The 20,584-nt window shown below is 34.8% G+C and overlaps 2 protein-coding genes across 12 annotated transcripts in view; one reads left to right on the top strand and one right to left on the bottom strand.

The window, feature by feature from the left end:
- Window positions 1–593: 593 nt before the first annotated feature.
- C10H11orf58 (chromosome 10 C11orf58 homolog) lies at window positions 594–11,919 on the bottom strand. Its single transcript, XM_006209328.4, has 5 exons — window positions 11,687–11,919; window positions 6,808–6,891; window positions 4,051–4,111; window positions 2,387–2,496; window positions 594–1,636 (listed from the first exon to the last, which is right to left on the bottom strand). Exons 1-5 carry the CDS (start codon window positions 11,747–11,749, stop codon window positions 1,406–1,408), a joined length of 549 nt encoding a protein of 182 aa, XP_006209390.1. The 5' UTR covers window positions 11,750–11,919; the 3' UTR covers window positions 594–1,405.
- The window catches only part of SOX6 (SRY-box transcription factor 6), a 626,002-nt gene continuing 610,503 nt past the window's right edge, over window positions 5,086–20,584 (top strand). For 9 of the 11 annotated variants that reach the window (XM_072969578.1, XM_072969580.1, XM_072969579.1 and 6 more), the window contains exons 1-2: window positions 11,944–12,104; window positions 13,799–13,933. The gene's annotated coding sequence lies outside the window, so the exon portion shown is untranslated. Of the gene's footprint in view, window positions 5,600–11,943; window positions 12,105–13,798; window positions 13,934–18,410; window positions 18,527–20,584 lie in introns of those variants that run through there. The other 2 variants (XM_072969576.1, XM_072969571.1) reach the window with 2 other exon arrangements.

Raw genomic sequence — 20,584 nt, 5'->3', positions numbered from 1 at the left:
TCATACATTCTGTGTACTACCCACTGACTCACCATTTTGCTGTACAGGGTAGCACATATAAAAACAATGTGAGAAATAAAAAATAAGCAAGATATTGGGGGTCTGATACATGAAAAGTATTTCAGGATGGATTGCATAAACCGGGAATGACCTGTTCTAGTTGCTGCACTCATCTAAGACATTCTAAATTTCAAAATGACAAAGGAATAATTCTTTTAAAAAATCAAACACATCAAACACATACTTAAGTATCTAGATGTGTAACAGTTCAGCAAACAAACAAGTTTAACTCAAGCCTTTGAACATGTCACTTAGAAACATTAAGATTTTGGACCCAATTACTCATAGATCATTGACTAGTCCAAAATGCAGTTTGTGTTAATCTCCTGTTCAAATCAACCATGTAACAGTAGTCAGGTGATTCTTTTTACTCCAACAAAAGCAACAATAAGAAAGAAAGCAATACTATTTCTAGTAATTAGATAATCAGGATAATAAGACTTGGGTAAAATGAGAATTTCTTGTTCCAGCTTCTTGTTCAATGAGCCTGTTTCTCATTTTCAGATAATGAGGATAAAGGTGTCACAACAAAATATGGGAAACTGCTTTCTCTTTATTTAGGCCTTGGGAAGAAAATTAATTTTGGTCACATATTACCTTAAAAAAAAATTCCAGTTTTACATATTTCTAAACAGAACCAAATGATCAGAGAAATAATTTCTTCTGTAAAAACTGGCCAAATTTTATAAAAAATCTAACATACAATGTAATTCAAATTATGTAAAGATTGCTTGGGATCATAACATTTCAAATATATGACAGTTGAAACTCCATCCTAACCAGTGTGGTATTTGCTCTCATGCTGCTTTGGTCCAAAAGAATAGAGCTGAATCAGTAAGAGTAAACTGTAAATACCTAAATCTTTTGCCAACATTAATTTAGATTGCTATTGGCAGCAGAAATATCCATGATGAATAGTTCTACTATAAGTACAATAAAAGAATATTTTTCATGAATTTATCACAGTACCAGATAAACTTTTTATAAGAGAAAAACATGAAGGAACAAAAAGAGATGAAACAGCTACCACACAAAAAATAGTGTCTCCCCTATAACTGTATTTGAAGGGATAAAAAGGTGATATTAAAGGTTTGATGATGCTAATATGAAAGGAAATTGAGTACTGTATTTCTTATTTTATACAACTCTTACTCTTTACAAAAATGGTTATAGTCATGCCCATAAAAGTGTAACCCATGGTATCTGAAAGCAAACACTCTTTGTAATCATTTAAAAGGGCCTTTTTAAAAATTATAATACAAAGGTCTGTGCTCTATAAGCAGTCCTCCACTGTGCATTATAACAATAAGGCTTACTTTTAATACAAAGACTGAGTGTTTGGGAGTTATGAGCCACTGGATTTAACAAACATCATTTTGTAGTTGCTTTTTGCATCTTTTTTGTTTTTGGGATCCTCCACTTCATCAGGGTGCTCAGTAGCTTGGAGTTCTTCAGCAGATTCTTCTTTTTCTGACTCTGAATCACTTTCAGAGTCATCTGGACTTTCAGGATCAGGTGAATCATCATCATCATCATCATCTCCAGCCCCATCACCTTCTCCATCATGATCTTCTACCTAAAACCATCAATTAACAAGCTATTAAAATAAGTTACACACTATAAAAACTGGGAAAGACTAGTTTTTGTCACAGTCTTAAAACAGCCCACTCACTACCCATTAAATTAACAGTTTCAGACTGTCTTATGATCAGAGGCTGCCAAAGGAAGAACTGAGGACTCAGGCATCTCCATGTGTTTTATACACTGGGACTTGAGTAGGATTTTGTTTTAAGAAACGGCTCTGAAGCCCACTCACTTGTCTCCTTTCTCCCTACTCTGAAAACAATATATTATTATAATATCTTCCTGAAGGAAACAATCTATTTTTTTAAGTAAATAAGGCAAGTTAACCACTGATCCACAGAAATGTGGAAAACGGCCATAGATGTTTTACATATTAATTACTTTGGAGTAATTAACCAGTAGTTATAATATGAAAAGAGACAACTTAGGAAACAACTGAGAGAACTCTCCTAAACCACTGCTTATATGAAATATTTGACCTAACTTGAGTATGTTGTTCATGCCTATTTAAGATGTACTCTAATGATTATCTGAACAGAATTTACATTAAGCTAGTATCCTAAAACTCTCAAAAATGCTTCTTTTCATTATCTACAAAGACCTAGTTTAGCATAGAAAAATATTTTAAGTAACCATAAGGTTTTCTACATAGGATTCTTGACTGCTAGAGTAATATAACAGAAACAAATGATATCCAATTGGAAATTATCTTCCCATTTAATGAAAATATGTTAATTACTACCTCACTGAAGCCAAGTCCACAATGTCGTCGATATCTTCCTGATAATTTACTGTCCATACTTTGCTGGTATTGAGACTCCAGTTCTTCATTAATTTTCTTGTCTTCTTCCCCTGCATGTCCAGTGTACTTTGGTTATGTTTCAGTCAAATTAATAAAAATATTTGATTATACAAAAAACCCATAGTACAGACGTTACTATATTCAGGGCTGATTTCTCCAACTGTAACTAATTTTACAATCAATTTTGTGTATGGGTTTATATACCATTAAGTACAAAATAACTAAAGGATGTATTTATGATTACTCCTTTAGTAACCAACCCCCTGAACTACGAAAGTTGTTTATAAAAGATGAAAAACTTGTATTTTTCCATGTAGTAATTCAAACCAGATACAAGAGTCTCAGAAGGAACTCCCTGAAGTTCAGATATTATAAATATTAATTACTAAGAACTTAGGGCATTATATGTTTTAGCTTATTTATAGTCTAATGATAGTTCTTCTGATAGTAAAAGTTTTCTCCTAGTCACATACAAAAACCCTCTAACAAATGAAAGCTGTCTTTGAACAAAAATAATGAAAAGGCACACAATTCTATTCGGAGAATGGCTTAATACAATGACGTTCTATTGGCTTTCTTTTATTTCCTTTATGCCTTTCTTTTATTGAACCAATATAAACTTGCTATTTTACCATGCAACATTTGATTTTATATATATATATAAACATACATTGTATGTTATGAAACAGAATACTAAACAACCACCTATATACTTATCACCCAGAAACTAGAACATTACACCAATACCACTGAAGCTTTCTGTACATGACATTATAATTTGTAAATACAAGAAGAATTTCACATTTTAAAGAATAAATGCAGCAGTTAAATATATTTCCAGTCTGCCAAAGCTAAGAGACTCTTTTGCCTTTTGTAGCGATACAAATCAATTTGAAATAATTGTTCAACACTAGAAAAAAAGACCTATTAATGTCTAAAATGTGCTACATATTTTAGATCAGTGTAAAGTTAATTTAAATAACATAATTAACAGTTCTCCCAAATATATCTAGGTCATTATACTCTATTATTAAAAATGTCCAAGATTAGGGTCAATTTTAAATAGGAGCAAACTTTACTTTTCAGCAGGCTGAATTCAAATCCAAATTCTAATTCACTTTTAGTTTTTATTTAAAAAAATTTTCCCCCCCAAATTAAAAGAAAAAGTTAATTTCTTCAGGCTTTGCAATGAGTATTCTTCAAAGATTTCAGAGCAAAACTCAGTAAGCTAAAAACCAATATAATATGCCAACTCTAACACTGTATATTAAATAATTCATAAAAAATATATAAATTCTATAGATATTACAGACCACAAGACGAGGCATAAACCTCAACTACATCTTGTGAATAAGTAAAAATGAAGACAGAAATAGGTCAGTTTCTTGGTTAAAATATATTGATGAATACTCTCAAATCTTTTAAAAATCAAAGTATATATATGTTGCATGATATATGTTTACATATACTATGTATTTCTAATATTTTTATCATTAAAATTAATCATCAATTATGCACAGAAGTTAGAATATTTAAAAATATGTGCAAATACTTCATATTCCAAAATTTAGCACCACCACTTTAATTATATTTTACTTTCTCACCTGTTCGGAAGTGAGATGTTGATTTGTGATCTCCTATGACAAGACGACCAGTATGTTCTTTCTATAATAGGAAGGCAGAAAATGTATTAGAATCTGAGACAATTAATTCAACACAATTATTAAGTGTCTACTATGTGCCCTACACTATTCAAGACTTGCAGGACACAGTAAAGATAAAGGACTAAATTAAGATCCCTGACTTCATGGAACTTACCATTTTTGCATGTGTAGGGATGGGGAGGAGAAACAAAATCAGTAAGTAAATTATAGTACGTCTGCAAGCAATGTCATTAAAGCAAACTAAGCAGAGGAAGGGGATAGAGAGTATGTAAAGATCAAGCTGCAATTTTAAATGGATGAGTAGATAACTAGAAAAATGAATCAACCTCAAGTTTCTTTCCTAAAAGACCAGTTAAGTGAGTTGCTTTAACTTTCCTACCTTCTCTTTCTGATGCCTCACACATATTTTATGGACAGAGAGCAAATGACACTATTTAGCTAGCTAAAAAAATGAGATTAATCAATATATTTATAACGTACAAAGTTACAGAAATTTAAAATATAAAAAATGGGAGAGATCAAGATGGTGGAATCGAAGCACATGGAACTCACCTCCTCCCACAAATACATCAAAAATACATTTACATGTGGAACAACCCTCACAGAATACCTATTGAACATTGGCAGATCTCAAAAATTCAAATCTGCGAGAATGATCACCACATAACCGGGTAGGACAAAAGAGGGAAAAAAACCCCAGGAAATCGGGGTAAGACCTACACCACTGGTAGGAGGCTTTGAAAAAAAAATCCTCACCCTGGGGATACCCTTCACCGGCTGGGAGATCAACTGGGACAGATAGGGAGTTCCCGAGGCTCAGAGAAGAGTGTAACAGCTGGCTCATGACAGGCAGAATAGAGAGAGATCAGCACAGATGGTCCTGGCTACCCTGCTGCACTCCCCAGGCCAAGATGTGTGACTGCTGGCGGGCATGGGAGCTGCAATCCGGCTTTAGCCAACAGATCCAGGGAGGGGACTGGGATTTGCTGTGTGGAGACAGCTCGAAGGGACTAAAGTGTGTTCCAGGCTACTACTGAGTGGGTACGCAGGATGGAGCCTGGATCCATGATATAGCCCTACTGTTAACGCATGTGCAAAAACAGGAGGGGCAGGTCCCCGCCATAGCAGCCGCATTCTTACAGCATGCGGAGCTCTGCCTCTATGACATCTGGGAGCGCACAAGCACTGGCAGGGTGCCCATACAGAGGCGGGGCTGAAATATGAGCCAATCCCCAGAGGCCATGTGACTTCAGAAGGAAAGTGGGCTGAAATCCAAGCTGTGTCCTGGGGGCTGTATAAATTTGGTGGAGTTACGACACTGGTGGCTTTGTAAACTCAATGCTTGTGGGACATCCAAGCGATTTTACTGGTGCTCCTGTGGCTGGGGCAGATCTGGTGTGAGCAGCGACCAGTGTCTAGGCTGATTCCAGACGAGTCCAGATGTGTGACTATAGCAGGTGCCAGTGACTGACTTCAGCGGATTTGTGCGGTGAGTTTGTGTGCACAGCACGAGAGACATCTGGGCTAATGCCTTGAATTCCCATGGCCGAGGCAGTGCCAACGACACTGTACTTTGTATGTACACAGGTGAGGAAACGTCACATAGTGCACGTCCTAGCGGACAGCTCCTGCAGAAGGATACTCAGTGGCTCCTCTCCTCTCCTTCCTTTGCATAGGACTTAACATCTTACATATCTCTCCCTGTCCTGAACCCCACTGTTCTAGTCTGGCTAACTCTTTATCCTTTCAGATTCAGATCAGTTCTATTTATGGGAAGCTTTCTTGTGCTGCTAAGCCAGAGTTGGCTACCCCTGTCTTAATTTCACAGCACTATGTGCATAACTCTCTCATAGCAATTATAATTCTATATTGCTATTATCTGGTTTCTTTCATCACATAATGGCTCCAAACATGTTACTGAAATCTATGTGACCCCCCCATGACCTACTATATTGCCTGGCATGTAGTAGATAGTCAATAATTGTTGGTAAAATGCATGAAGCATTCCCCTATGAACAGCAAAAATAAAGTGCAAAATTTCATCCCAAAATGCTTAAAACAGAAAAAGTCTTCCTATTTTTCCCACATTAGGTTTGCAGAAAGACTACTGGGACAATGGTAGGAAAATAAATTTACTTGCTTACAAAAAAAATGAATGTTTAGAAATCACTGTACGTCCATGTAAAAATGAACTGCTAGGAACAAGAGTTTTTTCTCAGTAGATGTTTTCCTGGCACCTATACTTTATATCTTCTATTATGTTAATCAAACTGAAATAGATTTCAAAATATACTGAACATTTTTAAAATTAATTTTTTGATAAAGGCCATTCCCTTGGCTACTACTTCAAGGGCTGGAAGGAGGTATAAAATATGAAAGGCCTCCCAAATGGTCTGCCCAGAAATACTCTGTATCAATTCATCAGGCTAACAAATGGCAAGTCATAAACTCCAATTTTTTTTCTCTGTATAGTCTCTAAACATTACCGTCCAGTGGCACTGAGAATCCCAGAAGTGGCTCAGAAATAGTATAAATTTTAAGTGCTCAGTTAGGTCAGCTATATTTTGAAAGCCTAAAGTAATCATGCAGAACAGCAAAATGGGATCCAAATATCTTCACTGCTTTCACTGAACATACATTAAAAAAAGGGCATTATTTTCAAAGAAAAAATAAAAACATATTCTGCCAGATGCTTACCTTTCCTGCACCCATAAGTCTCAAGAACTTTTGTTTTCTTTCTTCATTACCTAAGTCTGCTGCCTCCCAATTGCTAGATCCAAGCTGGAAAAGAAAATGACCAATTAATTTTTTTGCATAATAATAAATATTGAAAATTAAATCCCAAGTTTTTTCCCTGTCAGTTTTAATTATAAACGGGGCTCATTCTTGCTTAGGAAGTTAAGCATAAGCATGATATTCGAGTGAATATATACACTCCTTTTCTGTTACCTCAAGGCAAACTCCTTTAGTTCCTTTGCAGCCAGAATTTGGTTCTCAAAAGTTTACACCTGTAAGAATCACCTGGAGGACTGGTTAAAACACACTGCTGGGCTACACCCTGAGAATTTCAGATTCAGTAGGTCTAGGGTGGGGCTTGAGGATTTATTTCATTTCTAACAAATTCCTAAGAGGTGCTGACATTATTGATGTAGGGGCCACACTTTGAGACCTACTGTCTTTGGGTCTTGTAGGGCCTTAGAGCACCTAATACTTTTAACCCAGAAGGCTGTTACTGCTACAGTTGTTAACTGAAGTTAAAAACTCTGGTTTTAGTGATACTTTAAAGGACAGTATAACATCAGAGTCTATCGGACACAATTTTAGTTTTTCAGTTTTTTTTTTTGAGTAGTTCCTGTAAGGACTGATGTTTTATGAACTTGATCCTTAAAGGTCTTCCAAAGAACAATGAGAAAATTTACTTTTTTTTTTAAAAGGAAGAAATAAAACTCATTCTATTTTGTGATTAACAAATGGGTCTACTGAACCCTTTTATAAATTTAAGAAATACTATGGAATCCTAGTTATATTTTCCCCTGCATCTTAAATATAAGAATTACTTCATTATAATTCCCTACATCTTGAAACAAATGTAAGATTTATTTCATTACAATTCATTAATCACCCTAATCATGCTTAAACTGACAAAAATAGTACATAGAAAAATGGTAGAAAAGTTTTCTCATCATGTTGTCCAAAGTATTGCATCATTTTTCAAGAAGAAATCACTCCTGTTGTATACTTCTAAGCCTTCTTTGGACAGAGTTGAGAATTTTACATTTCTACTCATAATGGCAATTGAGTAGAAAACTGAAAACTGACAGGAGGCATTTCACAATTACTGATGAATTAGGCGAATACAAAATGACAGAAAGTGGACTCTTAAACTAATGATAATGGCAAACTTAAGTGTATATGCCAAAATCATAGTCTGAGTCTTTGGATGATCACTTTTCTCCAATCCAGCAATCAATGAGAGACCAAAAAAAAAAAAAAAAAAAGAGAGAGAGAGAAGAGAAGATGATACTCTCATCTAGAAAGTCATTCAACAGGAAGAACTTTATCTTGCAATATTTTGCAACATTGCAATAACAGTCTGGACCACCCTGTTTTTCTAAGATACGTATGTTTCATTTTATTATTCATGGCATTTGTACATTAAAATTTACTTGGCATGGTCTATAAGCACCATACTAAGTAAATGCTGAGGGTAGACGAGAAGGAATACAGAAATGAAAACATTCACTGGGCTGATCATTCTAATTGAGTTTATAATCTAAAAATGAAAATGATTTGCAATTACAGAGCAAAGAAGACAACACTCCTTTTGACACAAAACCATGAGCAATCAAAGGTTTCAAAAAATTCTTCAAGTATCATATTTTAATGATGCAAATGCAAGAACTCAAGAACTAAAATAAAACTAGAATCTATTAGAAATAGGTTTGAAATCAGAAATTGTTTCAGTTTCACACATGAAAACTGACAAGCAGTTAGCTGTATTCAGAGAATGCTTTCACAATACATATACCCCAAATATATAATTTATATATTGTGAAAACCAAGAAAATTTGGTTTGCTATGGTTAAGTTCATATCAAAATTTCTAATAAAGTTGTTTTTTAAATTATTCTTCTATTCTTACTTTTGAAAATTACTCATAAAAGACGAATAGAATAGACATATATAAAAACAACGATGACCATTCTTCCTGGGCATATGACTGTTGAAGTATTTGTACCACACTGGCCACCCACTTATGGTTCTTCTAAATTCTTTTTGGTGGCGGTCTTACTTATATATTCTCATGATTCTGGCTAATGAAGTTCCAAATCTCTATTTCTTTCCAACTGGTTAGTTCTTAACTATTTCTGGCTCAATACAGTTTAAAAAAAAAAAGTACTAGTGAAGCTTAAGTTCTAATTCTCACTAAATCACCAGACCTGGCATTTAACTTCTTAGTTTTAATTCGTCATCGAAACAAAAAGTCTTCTTTGAAAGACTGTCTTAAGAATACTAACACCTAAGAATTGCATAGTGTTTTACAACTTACAAATCACTTTTCACGTACATTATCTCAAGAGTCCATTTAATAAATAAGGACACTGAAGCAAAGAGGCGAAGTGACTTGCTTTGATCCTCTGTTCTTTCCACATCATACTGTACATAATCAAATGAGACGGGATATATGAAAGTAGTTTATGAATTACAGCTATAAAAATATATATATAATTAAGGTAAAAACAATTTGTCTTTAGTAAAAATTAAAGATTCCCAAACTTTCTTTTAAAAGGGCAAGTATCTTCAATGCCTTTACATAAATAACTTACCTACAATTTATAATCTTACAATTTTAAGCTACGAAGTCCTTCTAGTTCTCCCTTTCAGACCTTAGCATACAGCAGCAAGTACCATGCCTAAGTGTTGCATTCTGAAAAGCATATGGGTGCCTGATATATTCTTAGAGACTCTCCACCACTTACCAAAATTAATCCCTCATTCGTCTTCCTAAAAGATAACTTTCATTTCTCTATTCCATTCAAACCAATGAAACCATTTTTAAGTTGGCTTCATCCTTAATACCTTTATTATAAAACTGTAATTAATTTACTTCATCCTCAGCACACACTGTAGTAACTCTTAGAATTTATTTCTACCATTGTCAGCATTTTTCTAGAGTTGGATTCCATGATCTGTTACCCCATTTAACATGTGAAGTTAGCAGGCAAAGAAAACTTTGATTATCTTTTACATGCAGATGTTCATTAGAAACTGCTGATCAACTACATATTATAATTAGCTGATTTTATAAACTTAAACATATATTTAAATTTTTAAATATTATTTTTAAAATATTAAAAACACAAGCACTTAAAGATAACTCCCAATCACCAGCAAAAATATGAAAGAAACTGGCTTAAAAAGATCATTATCAAGGGACATGTTACTGTATTGCACTAAAATATAAAATTAGCAATAAATCATTTTTAGATAATGTGTGAAGGTCCTAGCTCTAATTTTGAATTGCAACAGTAACCATCTCCTTCAAAGAGAATGTTTATAGGATTGGAAAAGGTCTTAAAGGTCATCTAGTTAAACTGATCTCACTAAACTGTAAAGGTTTAATTACTTAATTCCTTTAACTTTGTTAAATTATCTAGTATCACCAAGAGTTTTCTGTCCAACTAAGATTATGTCTCTGATCCTAGCAAAACAGGCGCCTGACTTTCAAGCAATCAAGTCATAGACAGCTAAGTACCAGGAGGAAAACAATGTAATAGCTTTTAAAATGGCACCCAGGTTACTCAAAAGCCTAGATAAGTTCCTGATAAGTACTGGACTACCATATTAACAAGAAAAGATCTCAAAGTCAGCTGTAGGGCCGAACAGTGGGCATGAATAAATCTCACTATATAACTATTCACCTCCAAATCTTCACTGATTACTAATCTTTCTGAAGAGCTAAAATCAATTTTCTTAAAGGGCCTTACTATTCCAAACCTAACCCCACCACCTACTCAAAAGGGGGATGTGTCTTAACGTCATCTTATTTGCTACAACTGATGCACTAATAGTATTCAGTGAGCCTTTTATGGTTCACAAAGTAAGATATTATGAAAGGCACTTAACTGCACTATAGAAAATAAAAAACTCTACACATTCATAAATTGATACCGCTTTAAATAAAAGAAATAAAACTAGATAACCTCCCTTCGACATCTTTAATGATGACCTGTATCCCCTTCCCGCAAATTCCCCCATCAGCGTTCTCATGGCATTTATTCATTTAGTTGTACGTTTACTGGTTACTGCAGTCTCCATGACACTGCGCTAGGAGCTAGTACAACTATACAAAAAGCCTAGGATAAGCACCAGAGTTACTCATCTTTGAATTCTCAACACCTGACACAACAGTAAATATTAATGGTTTACTTTAAGGAATGAATGGTTTGCTATTTAAACTGATGAGCGGGGTGGGGTGGGGGGGCGAAGAAAGGTACTTGACGTGAAAACGGGCCTCTAGGTCTCAACGTCTTAGACCTCAGCACCGTGCACCACTATAATTCCCCCGGTACAGTTTTTCCGTTCAATACTGTTCTTGGTTTACTCTTAACAGTAAAGTTTAATTCTTAACAGCGCATTACAAAAATAACCCCGGCCAGAAAATGTCCAAATTCGCACGAACATCTTGACTTTGTCACAGAAGCATTTAAAGCCTAAAACAGGGAGGAGGGTTTTGCAGTCTCTATTGTGAGTAGAAAGGCCACACAAAGAAGCTTCATCAGCCCCGAAACAGGCAAATATGGTTCTCTGACTAAGCTCTTCCACTTCTCGACCACTCAGTATTTCTTTCCTCGAACCCCCTTCCTACGCAGGTCTCCGGCTCTTAGCGTGTGGACCTCTTCAAACATTCCGACCCTAATTAGGAAAAGCGGACATTTCCCACTCTTCTGGGTCCTCCCCCTCAGCTCTTTCCCCTAGGCCACCTCAGGCGCTTCCTCCTTCCGCACCCACCCTTCCCGGCCTACCCCAACCTTTAGTAGGCCTCAACCCTTATCCACTCCGCCATTGTTATTTACATCGTCGTCTGGGGAGGCTGAACGCTTCACCCCGTGCGGATGGGAATCCCTGGCAGCACTCATCGTTGCGGAGACCCAGACAGGAAATGCCGAACCCACTCGCCGTTCTCCTCAGTCGCGGATCCAACAGCCCGCAACCTGCTACCGGCCCAAGCAGCGCCACTCCAGAACGCAGAGCCCCTCAGGGCCTTCTCTGCCTCGGTCGTCACCGCCGCGGCCACTCGCCACCCCGGAGCACTCTGGGAGTTATAGTTTTCTGGTTCACTCCACACCCGTCTGAAGAAGGGATGGATGGGTGACTAAAACTACAACTCCCAGGAAGCTCAGCGGCACAGCCCGCGCTGTGTGGCGGGAGTGCCCTTCGAGGCTCCGCCTTCATCGGCTGGTGAAGGGAGCTTTCTCGCGGATGAGAATGGCGGTGAGCTTTAGTAAACCTTCGTCGCCACAGAAGGAAACTCAGCCTGGGTTTTCGCGTTGTACTGTGAGACGCTGCCCCACTGACACAAGTGAATTTGTTACAGTTAAGCACCTAGATTGAAATATAGTGTTTGAGGCCTACTGAATCCTCACGCGTACGCTCATCGGAAGACAAAAACCTTTCCAAAAGAAAAATGGCTTCTGCTGTTTCCCCCGTAGTGTTCTCTACTGCTCGCGGGATATTTCTAGATCTGTAGTGCAGCTTTTGGAAAATTACCGGCGAACGTTTTTTCACTTTCTTACTCTCATGAAAGTGAGTTCTGTATTGGTGTTCCGTGCCAGTTAATTGGCTATAATTGAAACTAGAGTCCACCTGAGGGAATTCTATAAGCTTTTCACAGGACCTTGTGAGGTTGGGGTGATCCTCTCCGACCTCACTGCTGGTGTGTAGGCTTTGTATTTTCGGGGCTTTCACCAAGTGAAGTCCGTCTCTGCCAGAAAGTCTTGTACCTTTTTCTTTTCCTTTAAAAAATACTTAATTTCACCTCAATTAAGAAAAAATTAACATAAAATTAACCATTTTGGAGTGTAAAATCAAGTGGCATTTAATACATAAACAGTGCTGTATAACCATCACCTCTTTCTAGTTCTAAGACTTTTTCTCACCCAGAAAGGAACTTCAATACCCATTAAGCTGCCTTTCCCCCTTCTCCCTACCAACCGCTAATCTACTCAGAAAGCACTGAATCTAAAGGTATTATCTAGATATTGGAGTTTAATTCATGCGGTATCAAGGTGTCTAAATTTCTAACCAGGCCTGAACCTGGGTGCCTTCAACCCTAACATTCTGTCAGGATCCTTTTCCCTTACTTAATCTGAAGCTTTCTGACCTTGTTCAGAGTTTTTTTGATTTTTTTAAAAAACAAAAATCAGTAAGTACAGTCTATACAGGCAATACAGATTAGAGTGCATTTTGGTACTGAGAGCAGCCTGTGAAACTGCTTAACTGTTAGCTTCTGAACTCAGCAATTACCCTAGTTTGACTGCCTATGTAGAAATAATAATACTTTCCTAGATTTCAGGTGATCATCGAACCTTTTATAGAACTGTGACCAGTGGAAGACAATTCTTTAATTTAAGCAGTCATGTATTTAAATGTTACTTTATTTTGAAGCAAAGGAATAACAATTCTAGGTAGGATGATATGAAAGAAAAACCTCAGATGGGGTCATATTTTATAACCAAGCAAAGGTACCTTTATCAGTTAGTTCTGTGGTGAGAATAAACCAGAAATCAAGGAGGAGGAGAATTAACCCATGAGAAAAAGTATTTTTGGAAGTGGTTGCTTACTCTTTAGTTTTAAATTTTTAAAAGTATTTTGCCTAACTATAATTCTACAGAGTATAAATATAACTACTATGAGATATAGTTAACTTAAAGAATTTTCTGGGATGGACTACAATTCACATCCAAAGGGTTTGACAGACTATAATATATACAATTTAGAAACCTTAGTTTTGTTGCCAGTAGACAAATAGGATGGCTGAATAGGTAATTTAGGTCGCTAAGAGAATTCTGAAATAAAAAAGGGCTATCAGTAGGGTTAATAGTTACTATATAGTTCTAACTTTACTAATTGGTGAAAGTCCAGAAAAGTTTAATGTGCTAGCAACTTGTCTTTTATTTCTTCACCAGAATTGTTGGCTCCTGGATGGCTAAATCTTCAAGTTATTATAAAACAAGATTAAAAGCCAAAAAGTAACATAGGAAATAATAAGGATTGGATCATCTCATCAGATTTTACTCAGTTTCATATACAGAAGGCTATAGGTAAGGATGATATGATACAGTGTTATAGAAACGTATATGTGGCACAGAAACTTGGTAATACACTTCTTCCTGGTTTTGTAAAAACAAAAAGATACTCTGAAATACCTTCTTTAGTTTTGGGACTGTTCCATCTTCCTTTTCTTTTCTGTATTTTCTAGCACAATGCTTGCCACATGGTAGTTAATAAGTTTTTTTGAATTAATATAAGATGTATGAAATTGTATAATGTAACAGAGTGGTGTCTCATAAAAGGCCCAGAAACTCAGCAATGTGCTTCTTTCTTGGGTAGTAAAGACAAGGAGAGGATATCCTGTTGCTAATAGGGTTTTAAAATACTTTCCTGAGTGTAGAGACGATCCCTCCCTCATTTTTATTTACCTTGTGCTTAGCATTTGGCATTCATAAGTGTTGAGTAGATACATTAATATCCCTCAACCAAGGGTAGCCATAACTGAGCATAGTTAACAGACCTAAAAAGAAGTAAAATCTCTGATGAATATGCTCTGTACAAAAAAATGTGCTGTTTTACCTGAGACTTTAAAAAAATTCCTTGTGCCTTAATTATAACTATTATTTATTAAATATCCATTATGCACTATACACTTTGCTAGGTGCTCTTTATAATTGATCTCAAAGCTTCACAACAATTTGCAAGAATTTTTATTTTGTAGATAATGAACCTTAAGAAAAGTTAAATAGTTGCCCGTAGTCATATAACTAGTAAGTGAGTGGCTAAGCGGGGATTCAATCCTTAAGTCTAACTCCAAAAACTCAGGCATTTTCCACTGTTCCAGTATAACTCAACATTTATATAGGGTGCTTAGTATGTTTCAGGCAGTGTGCTAAATCTGAGGAGAACTAGAATAAATAATGTGTAATCCCTTACCTCAAGGAGTTTACATCTCAGTGGGGGGGAAGAATGATTAAGTGGCACCAATAAGTTACAGATGAAATGCTCTGGGAGCAGTTCATTTTAGCTGAGGGAAATAGGGAAGTTCTTCCCAAAAGTTTTTGAGCTAGGCCTTGAAAAATAGTGTAGGCAGGGTGGGGCATATAGTCAGGAATGGTTAGTGTCCTGTGTGATTGAAACCCGATATGCACAAAAGTATCATATTCTGAGACAACTCTGTAGGCTTATCAAAGTCAGCCTAATCAAAACCTTGAGTTTGAATCTCCCTGTATGTGCTCAGGTTCAGAGCATCTGTTTCACAGATTTATAGTAACCTCCCATCCTCTAATAGTTACCCAGTTAAATCCATTTTACACATCATGGCCAGGTCCATCACTTGAAAATGGAATATAGAGGCTCTCTTGTTCAAAAACTTCCTGGAGCTTCCCATTTTATACAGATTTAAGTTGATATAATTAAGCCTATAATTGAGGATCTATATTCTGATTTCAATGATCCATTGCAATATTGTTTTCTACTACTACCATTTATTTATCTTGGTTAGTTTGTCATCACTAGTTACAACAAAAATATATGTGCTATAATAGAGATATGAACAAAGATACATGTCTTGCTGGCTATTCTAGGCTGTAAGATTCTTTTTGGTAGGATCTAAGCTTAGCACCATGACTTGTATATAAACCATGACTCTAATTCTTGTTGTGTTAATGTATGAATGGATGTAGTTAAAGAGGAGCAGGTTATGTGGTAAGATAATGAGTTTTTGATTTTAGATGTGTTAAATTTAAAGTATTAGTGGGATACCAAGTGAAGTTATCTAGTAGACAGTTAGCAATATGAGCTTCAAAGTTAGGAGAGAGCCATACATGTGGATATCACCCATCTAGAGATGATGGGCAAACTTGGAGAGTGATTGAGTTCACTCAGTGAGCATGTAGAAGAGAGGTACTTGGAAAAGGGGAAAAAAATTTAAGAGTAGAATGAGGGAGAAGAACCTGAAATTAAAAAATAGATGTAGAAGTAGAACAATGAGAGTTAGGTGTCATTGAAGCCAAGGGAAAAATATTTGAAGACAAGTTATAAAAAAATAAATGTGGTTGTGGTTGATGATGACATAAATTCCTATTCTGTTCATTGGACATGCTGATTTGCCACAGTGCTACTGTAATTTAAAATGTGATGACATACTCCACTGTTAATAGCAGCACTTTTTACAATAGCCAAGGCACGGAAGTAACCTAAGTGTCCATCAACAGATGAATGGATAAAAAAGATGTGAGATATATATATATATATATATATATATATATATATATATATATGCAGTGGAATATAACTCAGCCATGAAAAAGAATGAAATAATTCCATTTGCAGCAACCTGGCTGGACCTAGAAATTGTCATAGTAAGTAGAGTAAATCAGACAGAGAAAGACAGATATTATGTAATATCACTTATATGTAGAATCTAAGAAATAATACAAATGAATTTATTTATAAAACAAACAGATTCACAGACATAGTAAACAAATTTATGGTTACCAAAGGATAATGGAGGGAAGAACAAATTAGGAGTATGGGATTAACAGATACATACTACCATATATAAAATAGAAAACAATTAAGGTTTATTATATTAACACAGGAAACTATATTCAGTAGCTTTTAATAACCTATAATGGAAAAGAATCCAAAAAATATGCATATATATACAAAAGTCACTTTGCTGTATACCCAAAAATAACACAATATTATAAATCAACTATACTTTTATAAAGAAATTTAAAAGAAAAAAATAAAGATTAAAAAATTAAAAAAGTAAAACATGACATATTGGCTTGATTGTTTTACGCATAGTCAGACACTTGAAAGAGTAAAGAATGAAAAGGGAAATGAAAATGTATTTGCTTATAAAACTGCTTCAACAAAATCGTTGTTGATGGATTTTCTAATCTGATCTTATATATAAGATCTATATACACTTAAAGCAGCAATGTTCTGATAGTTGTTATCAAACAGAGCTTATAAGTTTAAATCAGTGGATGATGTCTCTTTTTTTGGTGGAGGAGAAAGTGAATGAGGACATTCTAGTTTTTTTCTCCAAAATTACTGTGCTGTTCTTACAAATTATAAAAGTAATATGTCAATATGAAGGTAAATAAATTGTGATAATCCATACCGTGGACTAGCATGTAGCCATTAAAAAGAGGAAGCTCTGCAGGTACTGATATGGGACAATCTCTAAGATATATTGTTGAATAAAAAAAGCAGAGTAGAGAATAGTGTATATATTACATTGTCCTTATATTAAAAAGTAAAGAGTTAATATATATACATCAAATATTCCCACAAAGATACCCAAGAAGTAACTGGCAACATTCATAGACTCCATGCTTGTGGTGGTAGCTGGGGGGCTGAGGTACGTTGTTAACAAGGAGACTTTTCACCATACTTTTTGTATCTTTTGAATTTTAAATTATCTGAATCTATTAACATATTAAAATATAAACCATAAATGAACACATAAGTAAATAAACTTGAATTTTAAGACAGTCAGAGTCACAGAGGTAAGCACACATACATAAAGATAAAACAACCCTTTGTAGAAAATGTGGAAGACAAAGAAGAAATAAAAAATCACTCATAGGGTCAGAGTTGTGAGGTAACTAGTTAACATCTTAAGTGTAATCCCTTCTGGTTTCTTTTTTCTATTGATTTGGATGATATGCTTTTTGTTTTCAATGCTACTAATGGTTATATTTTAGTTTTAACTCTAATCAAGAGTGAAACAATGTCTCAGTGGCTCCTGACTCCCCTGTCAGATGTATAAAGAATTTAGCACCTTTTGTTTTGCTCTGTTCTTCCCTTCCTCACTTCCAGGATAATATAATTTAGGATTTAGGTACAGATTTTTGTTGTTGCATTAATTTTTATATAACAAATATTTTCCATCAATAATATTTTGGGACATGCCTTAAACTTTTTAAATAACACATTAATTGAGATATAATTCACGTGCTACATAACTCACCTATTTAAAATGCACAATTAAATATTTTTTAGTATAGTCACAGAGTTGTGCAGTTATCACCACAATCAATTTTATCATCCTCAAAAGAAACCCTGCATCCATGAACACTCACAGGTCTACTCTCTTTTTTTTTTCATTTTTAACATTTATTTATGTATTTATTTTACAATATCATATCTTTTAAATTGAAATATAATTGATGTACAATATTATATGTTACAGGTATGTAATATAGTAATTCACAATTTTTAAAGGTTATACTCCATTTATAGTGATTATAAAATATTGGCTGTATTCTCCATGTTGTGCGATACGTCCTTATAGCTTATTTTATACCTGATAGTTTGTACCTCTTAATCCTCCACCTCCATCTTGCCCCTCCCCCTTTCCTCTCCCCACTGGCAACCATTAGTTCCTTCTCTACATCTGAGTCTGTTTCTTTTCTATTATATTCACTAGTTAGTTATATATATTTTTTAAGATTCTGCATGTAAGTGATGTCTTACATTATTTGCCTCCAATCTGCTTTTTCTTTGTAGATTTACGTTTTCTAGCTATTTCATATAAATGGAATCATACCATATGTGGTCTCTTGTGATTGGTTTGACTTAACATTAATATTTTCAGGGTTCATCCGTGCTGTGGAATGTATCAGGTCAGTACTTTATTCCTTTTTAAAGATGAATAAGAGTCCATCATGTAGATATACCACATTTTGTTTATTCATTTATCACTTCATATGCACTTGGGGTTATTTCCACTATTTGACTATTGTGAATAATGCTGTTATGAACATTTATGTACAAATTTGTGTGTGAACATGTTTTCAGTTCTTGTGGGAATATGTCTAGAAGTGGAATTGCTGGGTCATCAGGTTACTCAGCGGTTATCTTTTTGTGGAACAGTCAGACTGTATTCCAGAGTGACTGTACCACTTTCTCACTGGCAGTGCATTAAGGGTCCAGTTTCTCCACATCCTGGCCAATACTTGTTATCTGTCTTTTTGATTATAAGTATCCTAGTGGATGTGAAGTTACCTTCAGTTTTGAAACCAAATCTTTGAGTTGTTTTGTGACAAAAATCAAGGTGTGCAAGAAACCAAGCATACTAATGGCTATGTATACTAATGCCTTTATATTAAAAGTCCAGAGAGAAAGATAAAATCTTATTAATTAAACACCGATGGTTCTCAAACTTTAGTTCGCATTGGAATCACCTAGAAGATTTTTTGTGAAAGCTTATGTTGTCGTGCCCTACCCTAGAGTTTCTGAATCAGTAGGACTGCGATGTGTCAGAAAATTTACATTTGTAACAAGTTTGTAGATGCTGCTGCTGGTCTAAGGACCACGTTTTTAGAACCAGTGATTTGAAAACAGGTTGGCAGTGCTTACTTTGTGCCCAGTTTCTTCCTTAAGTGTTATCTATGTTAATTTATATAATCTTCACACAGGTAGGTCCTTTTATTATCTCACTTTACAAGTGAAGAAATTGAGGCATATACAGATTAAGAAACTTATCAAGGAAACTCAGGCATATAAAGGCTACTAACTTGTTTAAGATCACATATCTAAAAATAGTGGAAATGATGATTTCCTCTGGCTCTAGTGTTTATATTCTTAATTACTATGTTATGCTGCTGGGCTGCTGCATGTAGAGTTAATTCACACATGGTATATATGATGTTTACTCAGTGAAAACCTGCAAATAATCAATTTCCTACGAATTTAGAATAATACATATAATACATATAATTTACCAGTTTTTATGTTTATTATATTTTATATTTTATGTAATATAGGACTACTGTGAATTATAATTTTTATAATAGCAAGTATTGTTGAATATCTAAGTAGTTGTATGACCTTGGAGAGTAACAAATTCTTTGGGCTTCAGTTCTACATCAGACTATGTTTCTATGACTTGGATTTAGTTGTTTTGTTTTAAGATTCATTATGATGACATTTTTTTTAGTTGAGAAGGGGAATTTAGTTTAGTAGATGGGATTTTCTCAGTTTTAAGATTTTCTCCCTTAAAATGTTCTCAACTTTAGAAAGTTACTGATGGAAAAACACAGTTGATCATACTTTGACAGCTTGTTGTAATTGTGATTTTATATTGTATACATATAATTTACCAGTAATTTCTTTATAGTTTCTCCTGTTTCATATATTTGTATTTCATGATGTTTTATAATTTGTTAATGTTTCATTATTTAAACTGGTCTGAAGTTTCTAAAGTTTGTACTACCTCAAAAATTTTGTGATATACCTTGATTATATACACATTAAGTTCAAAACACTTTACTAAACATTTCTAGGGGATGCATAAAAAAGAGACACTGTTTTTTGCCTTCAAGGAATTTAAATTTTAATTGTAACAGTTTTAATTCAGTTAATTAGTAAAATGTATCAGGAAAATTTGTCAAAGAGTTGGAAATGGACAAAAAATAAATCACTGGGTTTCTTTTCAAGGTAATGCTGAATGTCTAGGGACCCTCCAAGATTTATCTGATTCTAAATGAGTGTGCACTTTTGATCATCTTTGATTGACTAGGCTATTTTACAACTCTGTAGGGATAAAAGTTAAATTGTAGAGAACTGAAAACAATGCAAGTGTTTTCTGCCCATAACAATGCAAATGATTCCTATTCTTGCAGTGCAAATGGATTTTTTTCCAGGAGAGAAGATAAATTTCTGTTTACAAACTCTGTTAT

The sequence above is a fragment of the Vicugna pacos genome, chromosome 10 (genome assembly GCF_048564905.1).
Source record: "Vicugna pacos chromosome 10, VicPac4, whole genome shotgun sequence".
Taxonomy (NCBI): Eukaryota; Metazoa; Chordata; class Mammalia; order Artiodactyla; family Camelidae; genus Vicugna; species Vicugna pacos.
The sequence above is the reverse complement of the archived record's forward strand: the minus strand, read 5'-3'. Positions and strand labels throughout refer to the sequence as shown.